The sequence below is a fragment of the Pleurodeles waltl genome, chromosome 5 (genome assembly GCF_031143425.1).
Source record: "Pleurodeles waltl isolate 20211129_DDA chromosome 5, aPleWal1.hap1.20221129, whole genome shotgun sequence".
Classification (NCBI taxonomy): domain Eukaryota; kingdom Metazoa; phylum Chordata; class Amphibia; order Caudata; family Salamandridae; genus Pleurodeles; species Pleurodeles waltl.
Genome location: NC_090444.1, coordinates 66,663,158 through 66,686,836, shown reverse-complemented (window position 1 = coordinate 66,686,836; position 23,679 = coordinate 66,663,158). Strand labels below are relative to the sequence as shown.

The following is a 23,679-nucleotide window of genomic DNA, read 5'->3' as shown; positions in this document are numbered from 1 at the left end:
CAACTAGTGAGCAAGTCCGACCACCTCAAGCAGGAGAGAGAAGCACCTGTGTGTCCAAAGATCAACTTGAGCAAGATCACAGGTTGAACAATGGAGCACTGAGGAACCGGAGCCAGGTGCCAAACAGGAAGGCCTGGTGCAGGAGAGGGCCACTGCTTCATAAGTGGTCCTGAGTGCTGTTACTACCCAGTGAGCTTGGCCTCTGCAACAGATTGAAGCCGAGGTGAAAGCATACTTGATAGTGTGGTGAGAAGTGAGTTTGGGAACTTGGAATAAGGCTCGTCGGCCTTTATGGGCCTTGTGGAATTGAGGATGGATGCAGCGGAAGTCTTGAGTTAGTGCTGAACAGAGCACAGGTGCAGTCAGACGTAAGTTGGCCCGTTCTTGTGTAGGCAAGCTGCACTGTTTTCCGTACATGTTCTTTATCAGCCGGGGACTTGCTCCCAACCAAAAGAGAACTACTGTTTATCTGCCATTCTCAGGTATGCCTTCCTAAAGTGCCTCTGAACCAACCTTTCCTTTGTCGTCCTCTTTCACAACTGGCCATTAGTTCCATGTTTTGGGCCTGACATAAGCCAACACCGTTTTAGTAAAGTATATATTTAATATACCTCCTTCTGGGGGCTCTCTACCAGCTCTCTTCATCCATTGGTCTGTTCTCATTCTCGCGGTCTTCCGCCCACTACAAGATGGAGGCAGCGGGTCGGCCCACTTCAGCCATTGCCTGACCTCGCGGCCATTGACAGCGTTCTCCTCTTGTACAATGTGTATTTACATAGAAAACATAGTCCCTTCAGTGCCAGAGACTATTGGACCAGTTTGTGCCTTTGGGGAAAAAAAATCTTTTTTGAAATAATTTTACGAAAACCATTACAAAAACGTCGCTGGCAAAACCAAAAGGTGAACAGCCAAACCCAGACCTGTTGTCTTTTCCGGTGCTATTTCTTTTAAGAAAGAAGCGCTACAGCAGTGCTTCTGCAATGAGGTGTCTGTAAACGAAACGTTACAGGAGCGTTAGATGGAGTCCTACGACTCGCGATATGAAACTGCAAGCAAAGCAACATTGTCAATTCTTGTGCATCATTGGCTTCTATCAGATGGAGTCACTGTCTCCATAATTCCATGTGCACTGTTAAAATCCACAGTGCTGAAGTGTGGCTCCGGCAGTGTGCGGTACTCCTCTCATTCGGACACCTGTTTGTACCTTGTGTGTGCTCCGTGCCACAGTGTCCGGTCCCAGATCACACATCACAAAGGACTGCGTCACTGTCGCGAGCCCCTTCCTTTGAGTCTGATCTGGTCCTTTTTTTGTTTCAGTTACTGGGATTCGTCGTACGATAATGACGTCATGGACAACCGAGTGGGACTCAACCTGTTGTACGCTCAAGTAAGTCTTTTTCTCCAGGTCGTTTTTCGATGCCTTTATACCTCATTATGTTTTGACACCCCAATGAAAGACCGTATTAATCAGGTGTGGCCCCTCCGCTATAGCAAACGAGCGTCGCGGCTTTGATGAAAGCAGAAAAATAAAAGGATAATAAAACGCTTTCGTAGGGCGAGGCCGGGCCAGCACCCTCCACGTCAACAAGTGGAGGAGGAGTGGTGGTGCGCTTCTAAGTGCGCATGTCAGTTTGCCCGTCCGTCCAAGGTCAGCCAAACTGACATGCGCTCTTAGAACTTTCCACCCTGCTGTGTTGCACAGCTGGGTGGAGACTAAGTGCAGTGCCCCACTCCCTCCCTGAGTGACATTTCTGCCCACTCAGGCCAATCCTGGCGCTTCTCTCATGCTGGTAACCGCATAAGAGAAGCGTCTGGATTGGGTGGAGGTGGGAGGAAGAAGACGAGAGGTGTCTAAAGCGGGGAACACGGAGGCGGCAGGTTACTTTATTTTTTTTAAATTCCCCACCCCTTCCTGGCAGCAGCGGCTACTGATATGAATGCACGACTGTTAGCGCATGGAAACAAACCTTTCTAAAATTTTGCATACTGAAGTCTCTTGCGCCCTCTGGCTAGTAGGGAAAGTGAATGCAAGCCACTGGCTGCCTCCCTCACAGTGAGGGTAAATCGAGTCTGGGAATGCAGAAGTCTCTGCACGATGCTTTTAGGAACTCTAGGCTCCTGCGTTGGTGCTGTGAGCCAGGCGCCCGGTGCATGGAGGTGAAGTGAGCTTGTTGGTCGGGTACAGTCCTAAAGTGTGTCTCTGTTTATAGACCGTCTCTGACATCGAACGAGGATGGATCCTAGTGAACAAGGAACAGCACCGGCAGCTGAAATCTCTGCAGGAGAAAGTATCCAAAAAGGAGGTAGGTTTGGCTTCCAGCTTTGTTTTTTGTGTGTCCGTGTGTGGTTTGTACATGAGAATTGTTGTCTCCTGGGGACTGACTGCCTCATTGCTTAGTTTCGGCTCGATAAGCCAATCAATCAATCACATTGCTGCTTATTTCGTTTCTTCACATTGTGTACCAATAAATCATTTATTCGCATAATTGGCTTGTATTTCTTCTCGGAAGCAGTTTATATAACAAATGTTACTATTAGACAGTTAAATGTTACTCATTTTTCAGATCTTGGAAGCGTGAATGGCTGGGACAGTCCTGCAGAGGTTTGAACCTGTAATCCGCAGCTCTCCCCCTCCTCTGGAGAGACTGCTGGGCTCACTGGCTTCCTTATCTGGCTTTTAAATGTGTTCTTTGTTGTTCAGGCACACCGGCCTCTAGTTGACTCACAATACCAGTGTGGTCGTTGGGTGTGAGGCATGCTTCAAGGCATTTCTAGTACTTAAAGGAAAATAACTAGGTGACATGCACCTTGTAAGGAACAGACCGTTGCAGCTTGTCTCACAGCCTTGCATAAGACAGGCTTCCACCTCTGTGCGCTGAGACTCTCTCCCATCCTGAAGGGCCTGGATACTCTCCGCTCCCGCCTGCCAGCCTGCTGCATCACTTACAATAAACGCGAGCACCCCACATCTGGCAAGCAAGAGCAACCTCTCCCCAGGGCTGCGAGATGCTGAGCATCCTTTCACCGTGCACCTACCTTCTGAACAACCTCTCCTGCTCTTCGGGAAGGAGCTACGGGCCGTCCTTGCCCAGCAGCAGCTCACCCTAAGTAACCCTCTGTAAGATGGAGCACACCTGCTTGTATTCCAGATTCCTGCTCCCTCCTCTGATTCACCTATCTAGCTTCATTTTGCACAGTGCTCCACTGCTTTACAGCTGTATTAATGCCCATCCATGAACTCGTAAATGCCCCGTTTCCCAGAGAACAATTACCTGTATTTTCTTCCATGCTGTCTGGTACCCTTTACCATATGTCTGAGGCTCATGCTCTTAAATGCATTTTGAGAAACACATTTAGATCCCGTTTTTTGTGCAGGTGAGACTACATGGGGCATTGGAACTATGTACAGCGAGAAAGCAAGATGCAGAGCACAGACTGTATCTAGGGTTCCACACCTTGTTCCAGGGAAGCAGTCTGTATGTGGCGGCCTGTAGTGGATCGGTGCAAGTAGCTTTGAAGTTAACATTATAAATCATTTGCAACCCGCAAGGACGGTAACTCAAATACAAAGCTGAATTATCTAAACTCTGTAGAACATCTCACCAGGCGAAGGCGGGTGGGAGCGCCTGGCTGACAGCAGTGTGAGCTCTCGTCTGCCTAGTTTAGCAGGCACTGGCGGTGCCAGACTATTTCAGTGTAATTGTATGTGCATTTATTCAGTGCCTACTGCCAGTGTGGAGGCGTCGAAGCGCTTTATGCCGGAATTTGAGGTCAGTGTGTAGTCCAGTGTTGGGGGCAATGCTCTGAGTTAGAAGGATAGCTCTGGGAAGGGATGCCCACCTGAAGGTCCTTGCTTGATTATGAAAGGCTTTGATTGGAGTTCTGGTGTGTTGTTACTGATTGATAAATCATTATTAAGCTTCTGACTGCATACATGGATAGGAGAAGGTGCAATCCGAAGATGGTGTCTTATTGTCTAGCATCGTGGGCGTTCCTCAGTATAATCGTGAGTTTATAGAATTTGCCTGTGATCTGCACTCATAACTTTGATCAGAATGCTTTTCTGAGCCAAACCGGAAATAGCAAAATAATGCCCACAGCCTGCAATAGCTTAAAGCTGGAAACCTATAGATATCGGTGGGTAACACCCTACATCATGGCTACTCACAAACATTTTCCCAGGGGCCAAAAAGTTTGGTCTGTGATGAGCCAAGGGCCGCATTGATGCCAGCAGCGTTGCAGGGGTTGGGGGGGGGATTGGTGGTAAGGTGGGTGGAGACGAAGCGAAGATATACATCTAGTGGCTGAATTGAACAATATGAAACCAAAAAACCTGCGATTAATCCCGGCTTCCCCACTTTACCAATTGTGTGATCCTAGGCAACTGTTTAATTTCATTTTCCCTCCCTTTTCTTCATTATCACACATAACATGACCTCGAGGTACATAATTTCAGAGTGTGCGCTGTACAAAACCTTCTCCTGTGTTTGGTTGAATAAACTGCAGTTTTGTTCATGTATGATAGCAACCCAGGCCACCCAAAGGGTGCCAATAATTGACGTGCCTCTTTAGTTCAATGTTGGCGCTGTTGTCAGAGTAGGGGCATGAACTAATGTTTCTGAATTCGTGATTGCAAACTATCACTTTTAAATTAATACTTCTCAGTGCACTGATTTAATAAATTATACTGAGCCGAAAAGGTTCTGCAACTTAATTAAATACACTTTTTCAAGAGACACTTTTGCTGTAAGATGTCTTTAAAAATGAAAGTGTTTGTAGAGCTAAGCGGACCCCCTAGATACTGTCTTTCTTTAAAACCAATTAACCTTGAAATAAATGCTTGCCTGTCTATTTAACATATTTTATTGTTGGTGCTGAGTCGAGTAAACAGTGGCCCAGTTCTCCCAGCAACTGGGGGCCGCACTTTGAGTATTCGTGCTCTACATCTTGCTATTCCAGGGCTTGACTAGTGGCACAGTTAATTCTCCAGATGGAGTCAATAGTTTCATAACCACAGACTGCACCAGACAAGTCCATCTGTGTGCATCCCCAGTCATAAGCCACAATCCAGATCAAGCCGATACACCACCTCATCATGCTTCTGGCATTGCATATCAAACCTGAGAAATGCATTTCAGGGTTGGAACGGGTTTCATCTGGACTGATGCTGTTCATTTTATAATTGAAGACACTGTTCATCCTTGTTTGTGACGAGACTGCCCCTTGCTGGCACTTGACTCAAGCCACGAGGGCACCATCTGCAATCTGGATTCATCAATACTTTGTGTTTCTATTTATGAAATAAATATTGGGGGGGGGGAGAGAAGGGGGGGGGGGGAGTGTGGATGTTCATCCATGTCTTTAGGTTCTGAATTTCTTACTTTCTAGCAGCTTATTTCCTTCATTTTATCATTACTCTGGTTGCTGGTAATTTAATGTTTAAAGAGAAGTTTTGTGATGTTAGGAATATGCATGTAGTTGAATATGGCAGAGGAAACATTTCACTCATCCCTTACACAGCGACAGATCCTCGGTCATGTTGTTGGCGGTGCTGCTCTATGGTTGTGTTAAGGACCAGCAACACGTCTATTTTCTTTCGTTCCACCACGTTATGTGCTGTTTGGGTTTTATTTATGGGGTTGTAGACGGAGAAGGCGACACCTAGAGATGGCCTACTGTGAGAAACCAGCCTCCTTATGCGCCCCTTAGCCAAACTCTGCAATCCTTGGCTCTTTAAACACCTTAACCACAAAAGAATGAATGTATAGAAATGTAAGTGATCTTGGCGCAGTACTTTACACTGCTCCCTGCCTCCTCCACACCACCGACTACTATATCAAAATGACCTCACAACTGGTCACTGCTGGGGGACACTGCCAGGCTGCTCCTCAGTTGCATACAATCTTCACGAGACAAATGCTTACAGATTACTAAATTCTTCACAGGCAACATTCAGTTGACACAATCTGTTATCGCCCTATGGGAATGGTATGCTATGCGTTGTCTACTTTCCGCCAACTTTCAAACTTACCAGCTACTTCACAGATCGTGTCACAGCCACACCTTTTTCATCCTCACTGGTCAGTTATACTGTGACCTGGCCAGGGATAGGTCTCCAATTTAGGATCTACTTTCCTGTGGGTAAATTAGTTAAACCTATGTCCATCATAGAGAGACTTTGATTAGGCAAAACGTTTTGCATTGTTTAGGGGTAGCATCACAACCCCCGTCCCTCGGATTTTAACTGACTCTCTCTGCTTACTGACCGCGATGCGTGGGCCATAATGCTGCTGCCTCCTCCTTAAGCACCTTCCTAAACGTGTAGTGGCTTGAGAGCCTTGCATAAGGTGTCCATTGTTGCAAAAAGGGCAGGGCTCTCACCTGTTTTTGAAAGTTTTGAACCAGCCCAGAAACTTTTTTTGGGCGGACAAATGCTCCAAATTGCTAAAAAAGCAACCATAAAAGGCAGGGCCTCCCATGGAGGGGAAAAGAGCTGCTCCCTGCGTTAGTATTAAAAGCAGATGATTCACACATGGGCTACCATTGTAAGGCATTATTTTGTGGTTAACCTCCTCTCAGCACTGAAGGCACCTTGTTGTAAGGATGTAAAATCTGAGTCTGTCACAGTCCCCTTCTGCAGATGTTGAAATACAACAGGGAACTGCCTGCAAATGAGCTAGGAAGGTCTGCTGTTGCTGTCAGAAAAGCTAAAGCGAGATCCTGTACAGGAGGACCTTCGTATTGACTATATATCTCTCCTAAAATCCTGCCTTGAAAGTTTAAAACTGCTTGTTTCCAAACCTTCTCCTCCCCAAATGAATTAATTGATCAAACTCTCCAAGCAGTTAAGCAGATGTGTTCTATTGTTGGTCCTCTGGAAGCCTGTCTCGCTCATTCGTCCACTTCAGTCTTCATCTAGGGAGTGCAACAACACTGCCATGTTTCTAAAAGATGGTGTCTTTCTCTGGAAACCAGATAAGTCAAATTACTGATCAAACATTAAATAGATGTTTTCCTATATGAACATTTTGCCCACCTCTGTAGTCTTGAGGAGACCTGGAATTCAAGCTGTCCTAAGGCCTGAAGCATTCAGATGTTGGACAGTTTGCACGTCCAATCATTGTATATCCCTGCCACAACATGGAACACAGATCTCACCTGTCCTGCAGGCTCATCCAACTCTGCCTGATCACTGTGGAAACCTAAACACCTTATCTCCTTAAGAGATCTTGAAATGCTTTCCAGCTTTTCTGTGACAGAATGTGGATCCTTTTTGCCTTATACTACTCATGATGCTAAATTCTCAGCCTTTTCTCTTTTCCTCCCCTTGCCTGAGTCTCTCTCCTTTCATTGCACGGAGTAAGGAACGCTCTCAACTTGTACAGTTGTCAGATGTCCCTATTAGGTTTAAATGTGCATTAAAAAGCAAACAAAGTAGTGAGACTGGAAGAAATCTGTTGCTTTTTGGGAATGCATTACCGCTTTTGTGCCTTAAATGTTGTGGAAAATTTAGACGGTTCTTGTAACTTAAATCGTGGTCAGACATTTTTGTTTCTGTAATTGCAGTTCATTCGCCTAGCGCAAACCCTGAAGTATTACGGCTATCTGAAATTTGACCCGTGCATTACGGATTTCCCTGAGAAGGGTTGTCACGTGATTGTCAGCGCTGGCAACAATGAGCTGAACTTCCAGGTGAAACTACCGAGCGAGCAGATGAAGGAAGGCAGCTTCAAGGTGACCCGCATGAGGTGCTGGAGGGTGACGTCATCTGTGAGTTACAGTAAGACGAATACAGCCTATTGCTCGACTAATCATGCAGTTGATGTTGGAGATGTACTGTCCCGGTTCATATTGCAGGGTGTGAAGATGCTTCCTATATGCACGTATGCTTGATCAGGAGATTGCTGGCTTTTTTCCCCGCCCTGCCTGACCTATATTGTGGATGGGGCCAAAAGCAAGAAATCCAAACACCGGAAAGCTGGAATTGGTAGATTACAACGTTCCTTGGAAATGTCCATCTTACAACCAGGAAATCCACTATCGCAACATGATGGCCAAGGAAACATAACGACTAATGTGTTGGTGGCTGACTGAAAGAACAGGCATGACCTACACAGGAAAGTGGCGGGTGGAATGGGAATATGGGTTCTTACACAACTCAAAATAAAGGGAACAATAATGATTATTTTACACACACTGAGGAGCTTCAAATTAAACCTAGGATTCACTACATTTGTTAAAGCTCTCTGCTGTTACCCACCAAACACCAAGAACTTTTACTCACCAATCCCTATAATTGATGGTCAGCTGATCGCGGAACATAACATGCTCTCTACACGTAGCACATATTCACAAGCTGAATCATACTCAGGACTGCGATGGAAACCTCAGGCTTACAGAAAATGTTCCAATGCCAACCCGACAGCAGGTTTGCTCTAAAATGCCCTAACGTCAAACGTAATAAAACAATTGCAATGGTTTCTTGATCTTGAGCTCATTTATTTGGGCAGAACTCGGTCTGTGCTCATTGGCGAGTGCTGACGTGCACTTTGAGAAATGTAGATTTAATTTACCAAATAGTTAAACCTTTAGCTTAATCATTGAAGAGCAGTTCCGTTGGGTAAATGATAAATCACTGGCTGGATGTTTTTGTTCCTCCTGCATCCATCTCTTTATCCCTTACAAATGTGCATATTGTCACTTTGCCACATTATGGAAGTATGTGTTAAAAAAAAAATACTAAAAATTCAGTAGGCTGGGTCTTCCCTAGGTAGAAGTTGCTTAGAGCACTGAAGAGGGGCCTTGAGGAGAACCCGTGAACGTGAAATCAAGACCGGCACTCTGAGTTTGTGGAGCTTTAAATTCATTAGTTAGCAGATGGCATTAGCATAACCATATCATGGCAGTATAACTTTTCTCACTTCTGATGCCAATGGACTCTGTAATACAGCCATAATATGTGGAGTTTTTTTTTCACTAGTTGTCTCCCTTCAAGCTTGGTTGAGGTTGGTGGTTGGTTGGGGACGGGGTGTCTTCTCTCTCTCTGAAAGGCAATGAGGCGTATACAGGGTTTCAGGCAAACCAGGAGACACATAGGCAAGTAGGACTGAATATATGACATTAGGAATTGTGTGGACGAAAACAAAATGCTCTGTAAAGACTGGACTGGAAAACCACACATTTGACAGGACCAAATAGTGGCACTTCCAAGATAGGAAAATAAGTTAATTACCTGTCACTGTAGTTCTCCAGTATAGGTATCTTTCATAGAATCATTCCCCGTCGTCAAAGTGGGAGTCCCACGGTACCGTAGATCGTAGTAGTGAAAGAAGTAAATAGAGAGATATCACTGTTAAAGGCCTTAATTTTAACAGCTTATCAACATCATTTTAAAATTACCCAAGTCCAGCCAATCACGCAACAGCACCCTTTAGACCCTCACCCCAGTGGCTCCAGACCCTCCGATTTTCTAGCACAAGTGAGATACGAATGTAGAGTGGCAATAAGGGGAGGAGCCTCTATGGGGAGGAGGGTGGGTCGCATGTGAACCTATGAAAGATACCAGTACCGGAGAGCTACAGTTACAGGTAAGTAACTTATCACATGCTCGAATCTGAATAGTTAGCAGTTAGCCTTTGCAAATAACATTACAATGTAATTGTGAATGGTGGGAAAGGATAAAGTACAAGTGCCTCACCTTAGTGGAATATGTGGCAGAGCACTGCTTGTCCCACCGTGGCATCTCATGTCAGAGGATTCGAGGCAGCAATGTTGAGTAAAGGTATGCCTATGAACCTGTTGCTACCTGGCAAATCTGTCGGATAGGCACACCTGCAAAGAGAGCCGTAGTGGTGGAAACAGCTCTAGTGGAATGCGGGTTAACTATGCGTGACAAAGGCTTTCATGATTGTCTGTGACGGAACTGGATGGTCGAGGAGATCCATCAGGCTATGGTCTGTTTTGACACTGGGAAACCTCTTCATGTTGTCCCATAAGCGACAAACAGCTGGTTAGTTCTATGCAATTGTTTTGTTCTATGTAAATAGAATTTAATACATCTCTTTACGTCCAGAGTATGTAAAGACCTCTCTGATGAAGTCTGTGGACTGGGGAAAATGTCTTCAGTACAGTAGGATTGTTCAGTTGGAAGTCTCATCTGACTTTTGGTGTGAACCTTGGGTTCGATCATAGAACTACAGTGTTTTGGGTAAATTGTCTGAATGGTTTTATTAGCTTGAATGCTTGGATGTCACTTACACGTCTGGCAGACGTCAATGCCGGTAGTATTGCTGTCTTCCATGAAAGGTATTTGAAGTCTGTTTTATGGATTGGCTCAGCCGGAGGTTTCATTAATTGACTCAGGATGTCATTAAGATGCCAAGCAGGGGTGAGGTTGCCAAGCAGGGGTGAGGTTCCCAAACAGGAGAAAACACCTTGAAAAGCCATTTGAGAAACTGTTTAATTGCCCTAGCTGACCACAAAGAGGGCATTTGACCTGATCTACGGACCGGAGTTCCGGGTCATCTGACAAGGTTCGCTCTTTAGTTTGTGGAGGAGCCTGGGAATCAGTGGATCAGAGGAAAAGTGTATGCAAAGATTTTGGACCATCTAATTGAAAATGCATTCACCCACAACCCTGGTTGGTGATGCCAGCTTGCGAAGTATTGGCATTTCCGATTGAGCTTGGTTGCAAACAGGTCAATGTTCGGTCCTGCCGAGTGTCTCTAACACATTGGTGGCTCCTGGTACATACTTTGACTTAAATGTAATGTGGTTGTGGAGGGCCCACTGCCAGGTTTGTTGCGCTTGTGACAGAGCTGATGACCTTGTTCCTCTCGGCTTGTTTATGCAGTGCATGCAGGTGGTATTGTCTGTGCGAATGAGCACCGATGAGCATGCTATTCTGGGGAGGAAAGATGTTAAGGCTAGTGCCATGGCCTTGAGCTCCAAGAAGCTGATGTGCATATGCTTTTCTGTGTTGCTCCATCTCCCGCTGACGGTGAGGTCCTGAAGGTGAGCACCCCAATCCTCTAAGGACTCATCAGTTGTAATCACAAAGTCTTATACCTGAGGGAGGAATGTTCGATATCGGCTGATGTTGCCAATTTGAGCCCACCGATTCATCTTTTTTTGTTTGATTGGAGTGATCCGAATGAAACGTCGAATGACCCCGTCACCTGTTCCCACTGGTGGTCTAGTTCCTCCTGTAGAGGACGCATATGAAGTCAGCAGTTGGGTATCGGAGGGATGCACGAGGATAGCATCCCCAGGAGCGATTTGTAGCATCTCACTGACTTATTTGAACTGAGTTGGTATAGGAAAGCACACTTTATGAGATGGTTAAGCCCCCACTTTGTTCCTGGTTTCTGATGTGGCTTTGACTGTTATTGCACTGGGTCCCTTCTAACCATGTCCCCAGTGCCAGATCTCTTTCCCCAAAACTGCACAGTTGTTTTGCACAATTGGCAAACTCCTTAGCCATCACTGTAAGGCCCTAGTAAATGGTACCCCTGGTAGCTAGGGCCTGGGGTACTAAGGAAAGTCTCTGAGGGCTGCAGCACCAATTGTGCCACCCTCAGGGACCCCTCAACTAATCCACATAGTGCTGCCAGGGCAGACTGCGTGTGTTGGTGCAGGCTAAATTAAAAACATCTGTCACACACCCCGTGTGCCAGGCCCCCTATCACTGCATGTGCCAGGTGTAGGTCACTCCTAAGGCTGGGTGCATCCATGGACATGGGAGGGCATATATGCATGAACAGATATGTCCTTGCTATGTCTCTGTTGATTCTGAAACATAGTAAATGCACAGGGAAGCCATTTTAAAATGCTTGTGCAGGACAATGGTCATTATGAGTTCCCCAGCTAGAGGACTGATTTTCTGAATCCTGGGATGTTTGGTATCAAACATCTCAGAATAATAAACCCTCACTGACCACAGTGATGGATTTATTAATAAATGCACACATAGGGCACCTTAGAGGTGCCCCCTGAAAACCTACCCAGCTAGTGTTGTGTTCACTGACTAGTCCAAACCAGTGCAGCCACCCTAGAGTTCTGGCACCCTGAGGTTAGGGCCAGTGCTCTTGGAGGCCCAGAACAAAGGCATGCTCGGATGGAGGTAATAATCTAGAGCAGGGTGGACATTCCAGGGCAGGGAGCTTCAAAGGCCTTGCCGCCTTTGAAATGCGACCCAGGTCCCCACCCCCCCCTCCCCCTCCTGTCTTGACCCCACTTTTGGCCTCAGCACAGTCGGAAAAATTGTAAATTAGGAGTGCCCACTTCATTCCTGTCCCACCCCTAAGGTGGACGAGCTGAAGTGGACTCTACTTTTTAAATTCCTCTAACTTGTTTGGAAGGAATTAGGCCACTAGGGTTAGGTTTATGCCCACTTTCCAGCAGAAGTGGTCATAACAAGGGTGCAGTCACCCTAAAGGTGGTCAGTCCATTGGGTACCACCTGGCACTCCCTGCAATGCTCATGAGTATTTAGGTGGCACCCGTGAACCCTAGAATTCAGATCCTGACTACGTATGAAGGACAAAGAAGTGTCGACCCCGCAGAAGAAGAGGAAGAAGCAGCATTTGACCCGTTACCAGCCCTTCCGGCATGCCTGCTACCCTCACCGGACTCTACACAAAAAAACTCACCCTGCAGCTTCAAGAAACCCAGGAAGCCTGCCTTCTTAAAAGGCCCAGACTTCTGTGAGCAGCAGACCTGCTCAGCAACAACTGCGGCCTGGAAACCTGACACCTGAAGTGACCTCTGCACCCCACAACGTCAGTCTGGTGAGAGGACCACCAACGGTGCCAATAGGGTTCCGCAGCTGTCCTGAGCCAAAGTTCACCACTCAAGGACTCATCCACGTCTCCTGCAGCTCCTGCATGCAGCCCCCCTCTTCCCCAGCCTGGTGGTGAGAGAAAACCCAACACCTACAGCAACCACTGCACCTGTGACCCCTGACCCCAGCTGAGGTGGGTCATCAGTGCCAACGGCGTCCCTGTGCTGGACTCCCTCATGCCACCTGCAGCCTCAACTCACAGAACCCCCTGACCGTGAGTGCTCCCGGACGAGAAAATCTTACACAAAAAATACATCCCCGCATCCATCGCCCCTGAGCACAGGAGAAGAGGACCAAAGGTGCCCCTACGTCCCGAGCACCCCAAGTCTACTACTTACTTGTTTATTGTCCCTGACTGGCTTCCTAGCCAGAGCATGCAGCTTGACTTCCCGAGGACCAAACTCCCATAGGAAACCTTTGGGCACCTGACGCCTTACTGCACCTCTGCACCTGACCACCCTAGTGCCGCCCGATGTGACCTGTTGGTGTAGTTGTGATCAGTGCCCATCACTTACCTTAACTCCCTGAGATTGGTTTCATAAGTCGTTATTAATCCTGTGTTTGCTGAACATTGTTTTTCCTTGATAGGATAACATTGAGAGAAGTCTGAAAATTGCACTTTCTATTTTTGAAACTGCAAAGGATTTATGCTTTAAAGTTTACTTACCTGATTACAAAGTTCCTGGGTTTGAAAAATATATAAAAAATTATTTTTCTAAATTGGTCTCAGATTTATTCTTTGAGTGTATCTCTCATGTATTGCCTCTGTGAGTACAACAAATGCTTAGCATTACCCTCCGATAACCCTAACTGCCTGTCCGCACTTCCACAAATAGAGCATTAGTCCTATCTACTTTTGCCTCTGCAAACCCATTAGGGATCCACTGGACTCTCTGCACAGTCTACTTCATTTTAGTGCACTATTTATAGAGCCAGCTTCCTACAGTCGTTGCGCTAGTTGTTGTATTCTGTTTTGGCACTCGGGCCGCAAATGCTTTGTTCTGAATAGTGTCTTTGACAGCTCCCAGGAAAGTCAGACAATTGTGTTATGTTGACTGTGAAACCCAGTGACTTGAACAGTGAGAGGCAACGGGCAGTATGGTTTGTGGCCTGTTGAGATGTGGCCCTCTTTATCAACCAGTTGCCCAGATATGGGAATTACCTTGACTCCTTTCTGCTGCAAATGAGCTGCCACAGGATCCAAACACTTGATGAATATTCAGGGAGCCAATTTTAGTCCAAAGGTGAGAACTTTGCATTGGTAGTGGGTGCTGGCCACTTTGAATCTCAGATATTTCTGGTGCTTTTGGAAAATTAGGATGTAGAAGTATGTGTCCTGGAGGTCTAAGGACATCATATGATCCACGTGACCGAGGAGCTGTAACATATCCTGTAGGGTGACCATACGGAAGGACTGTTTTCGTAGGTATTAGTTGAGTTTCTGAAGATCTAGGATAGGACGACAGTCTCCTGACTTTTTCTGTAACAGGAAGAAACAGGAGTAGAAACTGGTTCCTCACGGGGTCTTCGGGACCTCTTCTATTGCGCCTTATGCCAGCATGTTTGAAACCTCCAGGGGAAGTTGCTTGAGATAAGGAGGTGGTGTCCCTTTTGGCATCGATGGTTTGACTGTTGTCAACGATGTCTTGGCAATTTTCATGAATACCTTTCTTGTTGACGGTGCTGCCTCAAGAGGATTCTTGAGTTAATGATAGTTTTAGAAGCTAGTGTTGACGAAATTGGCATGGGAGACATTGCAGAGGGGGAAGTGGATATGACAGTTGTGGCAGTAACCAGGGATGCTGCCGTCGATGATGAAGTTTTAGATGTATGTTTCCATTTTTTGGTCATGGGCGGTAGGGATTGATATGACCTTTTGGCTGTTTGCACCTTTAAAGGAGGAGTTGTGGGCTCTGAATGTATCTTTTCTGAGGGAATGTTCTCCTCTTTTGAAGTATGTAGAGACTCCTCAGACTTCTAGAATTTCCAGTAGCCCCATGATGGGACATTTTTGGTGCCTTTTTTGTGACTTCTAGGATCACACTTTCAGGAGATCTACCCTTTTGCAGGATTTTTGCATCCTGTAGGAGTAATCAATATCTTCCTCAGAAAGAGGACTTTCCTTAGCTTTACACCTCCAAAGCCAAATTAGTAATCCCCTACTGTCTTTAAAAGTTTTTTGAGAAAAGGTGTGACACACCTTGCAATCCTTAGGTTTGTGTTCCAGATGAAGGCAATAATTACAGTCCTTGTGAGGATCATCCGAGTGTGACCTCTTTTTGCTACTTGTTCCTCATGGCCTGAAGAGTCCTTTTTTGGTAGTTTCTGACATGGTAGGGTAGACAGAATCTGGAACACCAGAAATAAACTCTGACCTGAAGAGAAATCATCTCAGAATGAGAAAACTGGACAAAACTGTGCTGCTGCCTGATTGGCTGGACTTTGGTTCTTCTTAAATGATGTTGATAAGCTGTTAAAGATAAGGCCTTTAACACTGATCTCTGGGTAAGTTCTTTCTCTACCACTATCTTTGGCACCACTTGCTGGTTTTCACTCAAACATGAAAGTTAAAAGGCTGTATAGCTCTTCAGTGTTCGTATCATTTGTAGATTCATATGCAGGGATCCCTCTTTCACTAGTTGTCTTTTTATATTACACACAATGGAAATAAAATCCTGAAGGAAATTACCATGAGAGGGAGTGATGTACTCCGTCTTTCATCACATTGGATATCTTGTAGACCCAAAGAAATGAGGCTGAAACGCCACAGGTACTGTAAGATAGAAAACTTAAACCATAAGCAATCCCAGCATTGGAGAACAAGGTTTACCGGTAACTGCACTAACTCGAGTAACACCGGGACCCATCAAGCTTGGTGAAATGTAGAAAATGACATGTGGACGCATTGTGACTTCACGAGGGTTTTCAAACTTAATTATGTTGAGAAAACTGAATCCCTGAGTGTAGGTCCTGGAGGTAGCACTTGCGTAGCTGGGAGCCATATGTGTTGTTTATTTAGGAGTCTTATATAGTGTAAACAAGACACAAATGGATGTCCGGATGCATTATACAAGAACAGCTTAATACTGCAATCAAGGAGTGTGTACAAGATTTTGACATGTTTCACTGCATGCAAGAAGTTTACAAAGGAAATGTTTAGCTCATGGACACAGATATAAATTACACACAATGGTAGGGAGAAACAATGTGTGGTGCAGCTCGCATTGTGGAGAGCTAATTAGTGGGGGTAATTTGCCAATTTTCACTCTGTGTTCCGTGCAACAAAAATGATCCAACCCATTTCAGGACTAGGCTATCCATCCCTAAATGGCTAATTGAGGAACCCACAAGCATGCTAATGAAGCCCATGATCCATCAGTAAGTATTTGTTTGCCAGAACACACAATCTGCTGAAAACTTGCTTTGTCCTTCCCAGGTGCCAATGACTAATGGAACTGGGAATAGCAGCCCCGGGAAAGCAGAGGTCAAGCTGGAGCTGGCCTTTGAGTACCTAATGAGCAAAGACAGGCTACAGTGGGTGACCATCACCAGCCCTCAGGTAAGAGGTGTGGAACTCTGGCTGGGCCTGTCTGAAAGGCACTTTTTAAAAGTATGAAAATTCTGATTACTTGATGTGATACTGGTTTAGTGACCCATTGCTGATTTAGGAAAACACTGCCTTACAAGATATTGATGGTGTTTCAATCACTTTAGAAACAACTTGAGAACCGGTTTGTGATTTCTGTATGTAAATGTGCAAGCCCACATCCAGGATTGGCAAACTAAGCATTTCTGTCCTTTTTTTTATTTTGTTCAAAGCGTTTTTATTTTATTTAATAAAAAAAAGCAATATAATACAAAACAGAAGTTGAAAATATAAAGGTAGACACATCCCACATCTGTTGTAGGGTAAGTTTGAGGATCTTTACAGTATAGATGCAAAATGTCGAGCAGTAAGACATGTTCATATAGGAGGAACTGGGATGGACCATGGCTGAGACATTGCAGAACAATAGAGAAGGCGTCTCCAACCCTTTCTGTCGTAAAAGCTACTTATGTTCAGTGAAATTATCCAGAGCTACGAATATTATTAAAATTTTAATACAGACCACATCAGGCAAGTTTACACGTTTGTTTTAAATATACACTTTTCAGTTTTTGTAGGCTGGGCTGCACGCAGGAGAGCTACTTATGGGTAGCTCAAGAGCCACTAGTAGCTCACAAAGCTACTCGTTGGTGACACCTGGTGGTGTCACCGTCAGGGAGTCTATGCATTGTAAGGTTTGTTGATAGTGCTTTGGAGAGACAAAAGTAGATCAGAGTTCTGTGAAACATTACTATTAATGGTTTCAATATGTTGTAGATGAAATACTAAGTGAAATTGATAGCATAGGCTAGACAGAAGACGATTTACAAAAACACATTTGCAACAAGAAAGAAAACAAAATGATGGAACAAAACATACAGGTGGGGAGGGAATGGTCAGGGAAGGGATTAGGCTTGTGTGTGGCTCTGGGGAATGGGTGACTGATCTACCTAGTGTAGATCAGTGCATTTCTGTGGGTTTTGAGGAAAAATGTGTAAGTCAGTAATTAGTTTACTGAAGATGCTTAGTTTTTTTAATATCGTTTTTTACGAATCTTATATTTGATCTCTCAACTCGCTGAGACAAACTAGAAGCCTTCCTTTGCATAAAACAGGTTTCCTAAGTTCTTTGCAACATCAGCTACTTACCAACTTTCTGTCCTGTGGGTAGATCTCGCAGCTTAACACAGCGGATGTCTCTGTAAAGTGTATGTGGAGTCTCATTAGATTTTTTTTACCACTATTAACAGATGCCTGTTGTTAACACCTCACTCTCATTGACCTTTAGAAAGGAGAGTGGACTCACCATGATCCAAAGCCCCGACCGTGAGGCTAAACATACATTCCTGGGCACCTAAGTTGTACGACTGGATCACAGACTTAAAATACTGTAATGAACAATTCACGTTGTTTGCTGAGTTCCTGCCCATCTCCTTGAGACTCAGGGATATCTGGCACCCCACTCCACACCTATGTTCAGATGCAGTCCCCAGAGCCTGCTCTGAATGCGTAACCTACTTTTCTGTAGTCCTCTGGCATTTTTTAGTGACACCCTTAGGTGGAAGTACCCTCATGGATTAGCTTCAGCAGCAGTCGGTTACCTGAACTATTGCCTCAGTGAGATGGTTACTTCTTTTTATGTCTGCCATTCCTACCTGCATGGTGATGATGAAGGGAGGGAACAGGATTGCATGGGACATACTTTGTGCATGGGGCGAAGCAAGGCTACACTCTACATATGATGAATCTATGTTGCATCTGTTTTTTGTTTTGATCTGTTTCAATAAAATCTAATATTAAAAAAAAAAAGCCCATATTCCTGATGTGGATGCATTAGTCCACTGAGCTATTAGACCTGGCTGTTTTATCCCGGCTTTCTCAATCCTCAATGTCTCATCACAAAAATCAGCACAATCTCAGCCTCCGAACTGCCAGCATCTCATCATGGCTGGTGTTTTCTGAATTATCCAATATTAACACACCAGTGTCTCTACTCAGGGCCTCACTATCCCAGAAGTTGACACAACTTGCTAGTCCCGTGCAAGAAAGCCTGAATCCATCTCCACTCCTATGCTCATAGTAGAGTTTCCCTCCCTCTGCTGCCTTTCATCTACAGTTGCAATGAGCAGTTACATATTATTTTAGAGTTGATCAAGTTGTAGTGACTTATTTAGCCTAGACCTTTTGATTTGCGGAGTTGTAGTTCATGAAGCACCTCCATGAACTGAGTAGGCCGAGAGTGGTCTGTCTACTAAAATATTCTTTACTGATAAAAAAAATCTATGCAGAAACCTCGGCTTTTCAATGATTGGTTCTTGAGTTCAAGTCCCCCAGTCCCCCTTAGATTCTTCCAAACTGCATTGTTTTTCATCCTCTAGGGACACAAAAACGTTGTTGAACAATGTGTAGAGCATAATACCCACACCAGAAACTTAGTGCTTGAACTAATCTCTAAAGATATGGAACATTCAATGTAGTGACCTTATAGGAGTTGATTGGTCAGATGAACTCTAAATTCCATATTGTCTACCAAATCATTACCTATTGAGCCAACTTGGTAAACTCGAATCTACGCTGGGTTGGGCTCCCCAGTTGACATATTAAGCCCCTCCTTCTTAAAAAACAAAACATTTCTGATCCTAATGACCTTGACTATTATCCCCCACAAGGTCTTCCTTTCCTTCCCAAAGTCATTGAGAGTTGAGTGACATCCCGGCTGAACACACACATTTCTAAAAATATTCTGCTAGATGATTAGTAGTCTGGACCTAGGCCAGACTTTATAACCAAGATGGGCAAAGCTTTAGATCAAGGATGATGGTTATCACACCGTGGTCGAAAGAGAATATTTCCTATTGGCTGTTCTTGATGAGTCCTTGGCTCGCGAGATGGTAGGCCGTGGAGATAGTCTAGGCTGGCTGAAGAATTGCCAGGGCATTAAGGGGCGGGTACTCAACTGTGTTTTTTGCACAGGTTGACTTTGCAGTCCGATATATATCCCACCATCTAGTTGTCAGGCTGCAAAGTGCTCCTTATTGTGTTAAAGCTATTTGTTTGGTATTGGAAGTGGGTGTTTCAGAAAACAGATCTCACTGGTAGGATACAGACTCCACTTGGGGTGTGAGTAGGTCTTCTGCAGTTTCTTGTTCATCGGGAATAGATGGGGCCAGTCATGCTGCAGAAAGGGCTGTTCAGCACAAAGGAGCTTGAAACTACAGTTTACAGCAGTCTACAGCAATACGATAGGTCACGTTATTTCCTTTGCTTACTTGAACAGCTGCTCCCAACAAGTGACTATTAATAACTCTTATCTAGCCTCTAGTGTCCCCCCAAGGCTCCATCAGTGCCTCCAAACAGTTCATTCTTTACATGGAGCCATTTGCTGAACCACTACTTGACTTGGGTGTTTTCCCAATGAGGACAACAGTTGTAGTCAAATGTACCTTCAGAGTTCTGTGTGTTTTTGGTTTCACCCGAAACGGAATCCATACTTTTTGGTCACTCAGATCGCTCACTGATAGCCCTGTATCCCTGTGCTATCTACTGTATGAAACATTAGGACTTTAACTCCTTCTGAAATAAATACTGAACACAATTTGACAGCAGTGTAAGCTGCTGAGAGTATCAGAAACCTTAGACCTATGGAAAACTTTTACATTGAAAGTCAAAGTTCTGGTCTTGACCATTTGAATGCCGTTCTCGTCGTTATTAAAGATTTGACAAACCTCCCTCAAGGCACTCAGTGCAGTGACCCCCCTCGTCTGTGGCACATAACGCTTCAGTCTCCCCACCTCTCTCTCCTACAGTTACACTCTGTTACCACCAGCATTTCTCAAATAACTTGCCTTATTCGCAGAATTGTACACAGCCAACTTACTCAACACATAGATGAGAAATTAGCCATATCTGGGAACAAGTGATACCTACACGTTTCAGGAAAAGACCATTGAAAATACTATTAACTTATTTTCTTCTCTGCTATGATTTTTCTTTTCATTCTTTTACCATACCACTTTTAAGACAGTAGGGATACCAGAAAAAAATCCTTTATGCTTCTTTTCTCCTGGTTCCCCCTTCTCAGTGTGAATGCTGTATATAGTGTTATCTGGTGGCCATATTGCCAGTTGATCTCTGTATAAATATCTAATATATAAATGTCTAATATCCTCATTCTAAGCACCATCGTATGTATTGTGGTATTCAGCAATGCAGTATATATTTCTTGCTGATTTATACTGTACTTGATTTTTGCTTTTCTTTCTTCGCTGTTAGCTCTGCAACAACCTTTATGGCGGGGGCTTGATCATGCTAAATTAAACCTTAATTTGTTGACCCAAACTCCACCTGTATATGTTATCACATTATGAGCCTGGCTTTTGAGAATCTGAGTGCATGCAGAACTACACATTTCCAACAATCTGTCAGTTGTGAGTTGGGAGTGTTGGAAGCCAGTGAGGTATAGAAACTGATACTTACTGCCACTTATTTTTATCTTTGAACAAGTCCTTATGTCCTTTGTCTTAGAGGAGTAATTTTATTATTTGCTTATGTGAGTTGCAAGCTAAGTAAGGGTAGGTGTTAGCTTGGTTGAGGCGTGACTGGACTTAAATTTGAGGTTTTATAGGGACCTTGAAGTCTTCTTGGCTTCATATTCTACAGTTAAGGTGTTTGAGTTATTTACATAGCAGCAGACTCCCTGTTTGGTTGATAATAATGGTTCCTCTTTTGAAGCCATTGCTGGTGACAATAGTAATGTTATATTTGTGCAGCAGTGTTGCCTTAAGGAATGTTTAAATATTCAGGCTGCTTTCCTGGTTGTAATAATATCAGGAAACTGAGATTGAGCAGAATTTCTGCGCAACCAATCCTTCACCATCTTCCAGAAGCTAGGTGTCCATGGGCTCTCCCATTTTTGGGAAAATCAAAAGGGTAAGCACTTGCCCTAGGTGATGTATTTTTATTGGACACACTTTGCAAAATTAAATGTATGGGTGTTTTATTCATGTTTTTGTCCCCTATCGTGTAAAGTAGAATGGGGGCAGGGAATTCATTAGTGGGACTTTCATTGCCCAGCTGCCTCCAAAGTATGCTCCTGCCGTGACAAACTGGGCTTGGGATAGCGGAATCTACAAAGGAGAAACCCAGTATTGAGCAGACTCTGGGATGTGAACAGGAGGACACATTGTACAGTAGTGGGATAGGAGACATCTGATGGGAATAAGGTAGTGACATACTGTGTGACAACACCGAAGTTGATATTTTAGATTATGTATGCTTGGCATTGGAGCATGGTCCTAGAATAATGTCTCAGGTAATATAGGAGTTATACCCTGCTTCTCATGAATCGTTCTCTTTTAATAACATCCTAATTAATTCTCTAGGCCATCATGATGAGTATCTGCCTGCAGTCCATGGTGGACGAGCTGATGGTAAAGAAATCAGGAGGCAGTATTAAAAAGGTAAGTGGCTTTAGATGTCTGTTTTTAAAATATGTATTGATATGCTTAAAGTCCTGCATCTTGATAACTACTGGCCCTCGACCACCCCACATCACTGGTGGTCTTGCTCGCTTAACTCTGTGATATCAGGGCTTTGCAGGGGTGGGAGAAAGGAGATAGTTTGGGACTTAGTGGTTACTGTCCAGATCCCTATGTGGCCACTGACAATGTTCACCGGCATCTCAAGGACTCCGGTGTTGGTGCACCAAGGTATTCCATTTGGGCACAGGACTCTCTAGGAGTTGTGAAGTCGAGCAGCCAAGGCTTACCTTAGTAATCTGTAGCGATTAGACATTTACGAGAACAATTTTCTGACAGACTTCTAGCTGCAGATTCCTCACTTTTTGAATAATCTCCATTGTAGGAAGTTGGCTCTGTATGCACTATTTCAAAGTAAGGAATAGTATGCACACAGTCCAAGGGTTCCCCTTAGAGGTAAGATAGTGGCAAAAAGAGATAATACTAATGCTCTATTTTGTGGTAGTGTGGTCGAGCAGTAGGCTTATCAAAGGAGTAGTGTTAAGCATTTGTTGTACATACACACAGGCAATAAACGAGGAACACACACTCAGACAATTCCAGGCCAATAGGTTTTTGTATAGAAAAATATATTTTTAGTTTATTTTAAGAACCACAGGTTCAAATTCTACATGTAATATCTCATTTGGAAGGTATTGCAGGTAAGTACTTTAGGAACTTTGAAAAATCACAATAGCATGTATACTTTTTACATAAAACACATATAGCTACATCAAAAGTGGACACTTAGTGCAATTTTCACAGTTCCTAGGGGAGGTAAGTTATTGTTAGTTCTTGCAGGTAAGTAAACCACCTACGGGGTTCAAATTGGGGTCCAAGGTAGCCCACCGTTAGGGGTTCAGAGCAACCCCAAAGTCACCACACCAGCAGCTCAGGGCCGGTCAGGTGCAGAGTTCAAAGTGGTGCCCAAAACACATAGGCTTCAATGGAGAAGGGGGTGCCCCGGTTCCAGTCTGCCAGCAGGTAAGTACCTGCGTCTTCGGAGGGCAAACCAGGGGGGTTTTGTAGGGCACCGGGGGGGGACACAAGTCAGCACAGAAAGTACACCCTCAGCAGCGCGGGGGCGGCCGGGTGCAGTGTGCAAACCGGCGTCGGGTTTTCAATAGGTTTCAATGGGAGACCAAGGGGTCTCTCTTGCGATGCAGGCAGGCAAGGGGGGGGCTCCTCGGGGTAGCCACCACCTGGGCAAGGGAGAGGGCCTCCTGGGGGTCACTCCTGCACTGGAGTTCCGATCCTTCAGGTCCTGGGGGCTGCGGGTGCAGGGTCTTTTCCAGGCGTCGGGATTTTGGATTCAGACAGTCGCGGTCAGGGGGAGCCTCGGGATTCCCTCTGCAGGCGTCGCTGTGGGGGCTCAGGGGGGACAACTTTGGTTACTCAGTCTCTGAGTCGCCGGGGGGTCCTCCCTGTAGCGTTGTTTCTCCACCAGTCGAGTCGGGGTCGCCGGGTGCAGTGTTGCAAGTCTCACGCTTCTTGCGGGGATTGCAGTGGGCTTTAAATCTGCTCCTCTGGAAACAAAGTTGCAGTCTTTGTTGAACAGGGCCGCTGTTCTCAGGAGTTTCTTGGTCTTTTGGAAGCAGGGCAGTCCTCTGAGGATTCAGGGGTCGCTGGTCCTGGGGAAAGCGTCTCTGGAGCAGTTTTCTTCTGAAGGAGGGAGACAGGCCGGTAGGGCTGGGGCCAAAGCAGTTGGTGTCTCTGTCTTCTCTGCAGGGGGTTTTCA

At 45.0% G+C, this 23,679-nt stretch overlaps 1 protein-coding gene across 1 annotated transcript in view; it reads left to right on the top strand.

Moving 5' to 3' along the window:
• SNX17 (sorting nexin 17) overlaps positions 1 to 23,679 on the top strand; it is a 208,465-nt gene that overhangs the window by 149,553 nt on the left and 35,233 nt on the right. Inside the window, exons 8-12 of the mRNA XM_069233580.1 lie at positions 1,318 to 1,387; positions 2,211 to 2,303; positions 7,567 to 7,770; positions 16,277 to 16,399; positions 21,807 to 21,884. Of these exons, the coding sequence (XP_069089681.1) occupies positions 1,318 to 1,387; positions 2,211 to 2,303; positions 7,567 to 7,770; positions 16,277 to 16,399; positions 21,807 to 21,884 (568 nt within the window). The remainder of the gene's footprint in view (positions 1 to 1,317; positions 1,388 to 2,210; positions 2,304 to 7,566; positions 7,771 to 16,276; positions 16,400 to 21,806; positions 21,885 to 23,679) is intronic.